Here is a 7,281-nt window from a genome sequence, read left to right as displayed (position 1 = left end):
ACTTATTGTCAGAGGCTTTGAGAATCCAAAAGAGTAGTGTTGAAACTCTAGTCTCTGTGGTTTGCACTATGCCATCTCAAAAAGAATCAAAGAGTTCTACAGTGAGAGTTGGAAAGAAGGATTTTAATGTTCAAAGTGGCCAAATCTGTGAGGTGAAATGTCGCATTAGAACTTTTCCAGGAGGAGGAGAAATGCTGTTTGAACCAGACCTACAGAGCGTCGTGCCAGAGGGGTTGGAGTTATTTCCTGCTCTGGTTGACGTACCTGTTGGAGTTTCAAAAATGGTGGGAATTCCAGTCCAGAATTCAACCAATCACGACATTTTCTTACCTCCAAGAACGGTTTTAGGATTCATCGAGGAAATTGATGGAACCAAACCTGTAAACATCTCTTCATTATCTCACAAACGAGTCAATGGACAGGATGACCCACTCTTGTGCACCACCAAGGTGAACTCACTAAATGATGGAGACTGCGCCAAAATGAGAAACCATACACCTGTTCATTCACAAGAGAAATGGCATCCAAATATCAATCTGGATCATCTCTCTGAGCATGAACAGGATGTGGTACGCCAAATGTTGTATGAAGAGTCAGATGTATTTGCATCTGAAGAAGGAGACATTGGATGCATTCCTGGTTTACAGCTCCAGATTACCACAACAGATAACACCCCTGTCCAAAAAAATTATAACTCCATTCCTCGGCCATTGTATAAAGAGGTCAAGGATTATATTTCCAACCTTTTGGGTAGAGGGTGGATCAGAAAATCAGTTTCAGCCTACTCCTCACCTGTCGTCTGTGCACGAAAGAAAGACCAAAGTCTGCGTCTTTGTGTTGACTTCCGTGGACTCAACCGTAAAACCACTCCAGACCGCCATCCACTACCACGCATTCAGGATCTATTGGACAGTCTTGGAGGAAATTCATGGTTCTCCATTTTGGATCAAGGAAGTGCATATCATCAAGGGTTTGTGAGTGAGGAGTCAAGGCATCTGACAGCATTTAGCACGCCTTGGGGTCTTTACGAATGGGTAAGAATTCCATTCGGATTGACCAATGCGCCAGCTGCATTCCAGAGATGTATGGAAGGTGTATTAGAAGGCATCAGGGATGAGTGCTGCATACCTTATTTAGATGATGTCCTCTGTTACTCAAAAACATTTGAGGAACACGTGGACCATCTGAGGCAAGTTTTCTGCAGAATGAGACAACATGGCATTAAACTTCGACCAGCCAAATGCGAGCTTTTCAAGAGACAAATTCGTTATCTGGGACGAATGGTTTCAGGAGAAGGCGTCCAGATTGACCCAAAAGATCTGGAAGCTGTAATAGCTCTGAAGGAGAAGAAACCTCACACAGTTGGAGAAGTTCGGACATTGCTAGGTTTCCTTAGTTATTACCGATCCTTCATCCAAGATTTCTCAAGACTGGCAAGACCTCTGTTCGAACTCCTTCAAAGCTCAGCCGACACAAGTAAGACCAACAAGCTCCAGACTTCTAAGGGTCGCGGTTGTAAAATGAAAGAAAACACAGGTCAGCTTCCCTCTCGCACGCCTGTGACATGGAGAACTGAACATCAGAATGTGCTATCCAAACTTGTGGAGATGCTGATAAATCCGCCCATTTTAGCCTATCCCGACTTTGATCGTCCGTTTGTTTTGCATACAGATGCGTCAAATGAAGGGCTCGGAGCGGTTTTGTATCAGTCCCAAAACAACAAACTGCGTGTTATTGGCTACGGATCTAGGACCTTAACAGCCGCAGAACGAAATTATCACCTTCATTCTAGTAAACTTGAGTTCCTCGCACTCAAGTGGGCCATTTGTGATAAGTTTCGAGACTATCTGTATTACGCACCAACTTTCACGGTCTATACAGATAACAATCCCCTGACTTATGTTTTGATTTCTGCCAGGTTAAATGCTGTGGGTCATAGGTGGGTTGGGGAATTGGCCGACTTTCACTTTGATATCAAGTATAGACCAGGAAAGAGTAATGCTGATGCAGATATGTTGTCCAGATACCCAGTAGGCTTTGAACGGTACATGAAAGATCACACTGAGACAGTGTCACCTGAAGTAGTGTCTGCAGTGTGGCAAGGCAACAAAGCAACACAAAGCAATGATGTTCCCTGGATTGCTGCATTGCAACTTGCTGATGAAAATGATGAGGCTAACCTACCTGATGGTCTCATGACCATTATGCCTGAAGACATCAGAGCAGCACAACAAGAAGATACAGCTATTAAAGAGATTGTGTCATTGAAACAACAAAACTGGAGTCCAAATGAAAAAGATAAAAGAACCATGTGTAAAGAAACAAGGAGACTGTTGTACGAGTGGAACAAGCTAGTCGTGGAAAACGGACTACTTTTCCGGAAAACAGAACTAAACAAACAGCTAGTTCTCCCAGAAAAACTCAAACCACTAGTGTTGAAGAGCTTGCATGACGACATGGGCCATGTCGGTCCTGACAAAGTGATCCATCTTGCTCGAGAACGCTTTTACTGGCCGAACATGCAACAAGACATTGAGGATTATGTGACGAAGAAATGTCCATGTATTAAACAAAAACGTCCCAATGTCCCACAGAGAGCTCCAATGGGATCCATCACAACTAGTGCGCCATTTGAGTTGGTCTCTATTGATTATTTGCATTTGGAGCCAAGCAAAGGAGGATATGAATATATCCTGGTTGTCGCTGACCATTTCACTCGCTTTGCACAAGCGTACCCAACGAGAAACAAATCCGGAAAGACAGCAGCTGAGAAGATATTCCAAGATTTTATTCCTCGCTTTGGGTACCCCGAGAAACTACATCATGATCAGGGACGTGAGTTCGAGAATAACTTATTCCAAAGATTACAACAACTCTCAGGGATTTCTCACTCACGTACCACTCCCTATCATCCTCAGTGCAATCCAGTGGAGCGACTGAACCGCACGCTTCTCCAGATGTTGCGCACCTTACAAGAGGAGAAAAAGAGTGACTGGAAAGATCATCTGCCACAAATCGTGCATGCATATAATTGCACAAGGCACGAAGCAACAGGATACTCGCCTTTCTTCCTATTGTATGGCAGGGCTCCACGTCTACCTGTCGATTTGCTCTTTGGCACCAGGAGAGAGACTGAAAACTGCAACCATCAAACCTTTGTTAAAAAGTGGGCTGAAAGGATGCGTGTGGCGTACCAAATAGCTGCCAACAACAGTCAAAAGTCTTCAGCTAAAGGCAAAAAGCAATATGATAGACGCGTCAGAGGTGTCGTTCTCGAGGCAGGTGATAGAGTCCTGGTTAAAAACCTCTCAGAAAGGGGAGGTCCAGGTAAACTCCGCTCATACTGGGAGCAGGCGGTGTACCGTGTGATTGAAAGAGTGGGGGATGGACCTGTCTACAAAGTACAGCCAGAGAGGGGTAACAAAACCATACGTGTGCTTCACAGAAACCTGCTGCTGCCTGTCAACGACTTACCTCTGGAGGACGAACTTCCTGTGAGAGAACAAACAACACAGAAAAGAAAGCGACAAACTGAAAGACGTGACAATGAACCTGAAATGCATGACTCTGAAGAAGAAGAAGAGTTTACTTACCACCATAACCTCCGGAGCAGAATCCCGTGTTATGGATTTGTAAACCCACAACAACTACGGCCTAACCAAACCCAAAATCCTGAACAAGAACATGTTGCGACAAGACAGAACCAAGAAAATCAAAATAATCTGCGTGCAACAACTGAAGAGTTCTGTCCTTCTGCAAGAGAAGCCACTGTCAGTGAAAGACATACTGCGGAAACTGAAGACAGATCTGAAATGTGTGAAAGAGATCAGGATCAGATGGAGATGGAGATGGATGAAACCATAGGAGAAAGCAATGTACGGAGATCAGAGAGAAGAGGGAGACCAACAGGAAGACTAACATATGAGACACTTGGTCAGCCATCATATAGCTGTTGGAGTGCAGGTGTTAGTCCGTTGCTATTCAACCAACCCTTCACAATGACACCTGGTCTACTGCCATTTCCTTATGTTCCATATCCACATCTGTATCAGCAGTACCCTCCCATACAGTGAGACTTACACAAGAAATTGGTAATGTCAGGAGACATTTTTTTTTAAGTGAGGGAGAGTGTAGAGGGGTGAAAAACAAGTCAATAGTAAATTAAAGCAATAATTAAGAAAATAGACACCCCAACATAATTTTTCATTTTGTATCTTTAACTTCTCATTGCAATAAGTTCTTTAGTGTCATTTTAGTTAGGCCTATGCAATTCCACACACAACCGCTAGAGGCGCTGTCGCATTGGTTGCATAGAGAAGATTGAGCACACAAGAAGAATAAATCTTCTGGTTGAATGTGAAAGAAGCTCAACGTGTGTGTCTCGTCTTTCTCATACCACAGGTCAGTGAAACGGTGTTTTATGCATACATATTAGTTTCTTGAAAGAGTTAAAAAGGTTCTTAAATCGAATCTCAACTAATGAGTCGCAAAGTTCGTTTTGTAATTGTATTGTGTACAAAAACGGGACTTGTTCATGAAGGCTAATCGGAGCTAATGCTAGCGGGCTTCTACACGTGTGAGCCAACTGAGGAACTAGCTGAAGGACATTGTTCTGGTCTTTATTTTATTTTATATGATGTTTTTCATGGGTTGTTGAAAAACCTGATATGCCATATCGTTATGTGAAGCTGTGTAAAGAGGCACAGTATTAAGGAAGCATTGCACCTTTTTCAGTTTATATTGAGAGAATAGTTGTTTATGTAAGATGTAAAATATTGTTTTCTTTTATGGAAAAGTGGATATTGTTAAAAGCTAAGATGCTTAAATGTTAAAATATATGTTATATATTTTTATTTGATAGTTAAATACAAAAGGTCTCAAATAGGACAAGGTATTGAGTTTAAAGCACTAACTACAAAATTAATATGGTTTAGAGAAGTAAAAGCTATTTTTGAATTAATTTTGTATTTTGACAGAATTCATAATGCTAAATAGAGCATGTTTGGTTTAAAGGTATATTACAGTCAATTCTGATGTAATGAAGTTAATGGTTCTCTACTGAAGTATGTGATATCTGAAGTATGCTGCATATGAAGTGTGTTTATAACACAAGAAGAATAAATCTTCTGGTTGAATGTGAAAGAAGCTCAACGTGTGTGTCTCGTCTTTCTCATACCACAGTATCACACGTTGAGAGAAGATCATCTAACACATTACCCTCAGCCATCCAAGGTTGCCGGGTAACACCTGCATACATTATATATCACAGACTCACCTATGTGTTTTTGTTCATAAAAATCAACATGTTGACATGTTCTGGGGTAAGGCGTGTGCGCAATCGATTTACTGTCAGTCCGGCAGCTGAAAAAACTCGTTCAGATGGGACGGAGGTCGCCGGTATACACAGATTGCGCTGTGCCAATTTAGCCAGTCTTGGGTATCTCCCTGTGTTATTTTTCCACCAGTCTGTGGGATTTGTATCCAGGGGAGGTGGACGGTCTTTGAGATAGCCATCCAATTCCGTATCTTCATTTGGACTAGCAGTGTAATTGTCACCCAAAAGCACAGCTATGGCACTTGCAGTAGCACTTCCCCGCGGCAGTGATCCTGCGCTGTCAGCTGCATCACTCTGCTCAACAGTAGTGGTGGCCGCGATATCCAGTACTGCATTCTTCAAAGTCAACCTTTGTGAAGGCTTGAGATATCCTAAATGTTTGTGGCGAGGATCTAAGATCATAGCAATCATTGCTGGTGACGTTGAAGGGAAGTTGTCCGAATCGACCTGCAGAGATACACAAAAAATAAGAACATTGAAGCTGGTCTATCAATAGCTATAGACAAATAGCTAGAACTAGTAGCAGCAACGTCAAACACAGGCCTACCTTCATTCGTTTGGCCAGCTGAGACTGCACTTCATTCTTGAACGCTTCAATCTTGGGGTGGCCTCCATCATCACTCTTAAGATGAGCATTTATCAGGCTGAAGGTAATGGGATATGTGCTGGAGATTGAGACCTCTGTCTCTGAAGATAATACCGTTGTAGCACACTTCAGCGCCTTCAACACAGGTAAAGAGTCTTCCATTAACTGCCAGTGTTCATCTTTCATCTCGAGAATTCTGGCATTTTGGATTTTAGTCACTGTACGATCGGACAGCACTGCAGTGACAGCCCATCGTTGTTCCATTAACCTCTCGAACATGTCACAGACCGAATTCCAACGGGTTTTGCAAGACTGGATCAGGCGGTGTTTTGGCAGTTGTAGTTGTTCTTGCTTTGCCTCCAGTGCGCGGGTAGCAGGTGTGCTGTGGTGGAAATGCTTAACTAACCTCCCAGCTGCTGCGATGACCCTATGCATGTCAAGAGCGAAGCCATCATTGATGGCTAACTGTAAAGTATGTGCAAAGCATGGGAGTGACTGCCAACTCACTCGAGTGGGATCGTTTGCCGCAACTATATTCCTGGCGTTGTCATGCACGCAAGCAGCTACTCGGCCAGCGAGCCCCCAATCATCCACAGATTCCTTTAATTTCTCAGCCAAATTGTCGGCAGTGTGTTTGTCTGAAAAACTCTCTGTGAGAAGGACTGCCGACTTCACTTGCCAGTCTTCCTCAATGTAGTGGCATGTCACTGTAATGTAGCTCTCCGTAGTCAAAGCAGTCCAGCAGTCAGTGGTCAAAGCGACGTCGGCAGAAGCAAGTTTCTCTTTTAACTCTGCCTTCTTCTCAGCATACTGTTGCTCCAAGCGGTTGGTGAACGTTTTTCTGGATGGAATACGGTATCCTGGCTCAATAAATCCCATAAGTTCCCGAAAACCCTCGCCGTCAGCCACACTTAAAGGCAACATATCTTTCACAATCATATTCACTATGCGTTTGGTGATTTCGTTCGCTCGCTTGTCATCACACATCCTCCTAGCCAGTGTAGCCTGAATGGTTGGCTGCCCTCCGCTTGAGCTGGCTTCGCCGGAATTAACGTTCGGATGTACATTTTTTAGATGATATATTAGTGGAGACGTTGCACTATGGTAGGTAAACAGGGCGTCACAATAATTACATTGGACTTTATCGTCTTTTCTAGAGAAATGGTCCCACACTGTACTTCTCCTAGCCCGCTTCATCACAGCTCGTCTGTTGTCTTCTTTTTCTTCTTTGAGTTATTGGCGGGTTACGCTGTGCTTGCGCATACCGCCACCTGCCGGTTTCGTCTGTCGTCACGCAAGATACCGGAAGTTATAGCTGTTCTCATAATGCGCGCGATCAGAACGATTATTTATTAGGCTT

At 43.4% G+C, this 7,281-nt stretch overlaps 1 protein-coding gene across 1 annotated transcript; it reads right to left on the bottom strand.

The window, feature by feature from the left end:
* Window positions 1-5,275: 5,275 nt before the first annotated feature.
* On the bottom strand, window positions 5,276-6,927 carry LOC142395961 (E3 SUMO-protein ligase ZBED1-like). The gene is made up of 2 exons (XM_075478509.1): window positions 5,883-6,927; window positions 5,276-5,782 (listed from the first exon to the last, which is right to left on the bottom strand). Exons 1-2 carry the CDS (start codon window positions 6,906-6,908, stop codon window positions 5,276-5,278), a joined length of 1,533 nt encoding a protein of 510 aa, XP_075334624.1. The 5' UTR covers window positions 6,909-6,927.
* Between the last annotated feature and the right edge of the window lie 354 nt (window positions 6,928-7,281).

Source organism: Odontesthes bonariensis, chromosome 12 (genome assembly GCF_027942865.1).
Source record: "Odontesthes bonariensis isolate fOdoBon6 chromosome 12, fOdoBon6.hap1, whole genome shotgun sequence".
Lineage (NCBI taxonomy): Eukaryota > Metazoa > Chordata > Actinopteri > Atheriniformes > Atherinopsidae > Odontesthes > Odontesthes bonariensis.
The sequence above is the reverse complement of the archived record's forward strand: the minus strand, read 5'-3'. Positions and strand labels throughout refer to the sequence as shown.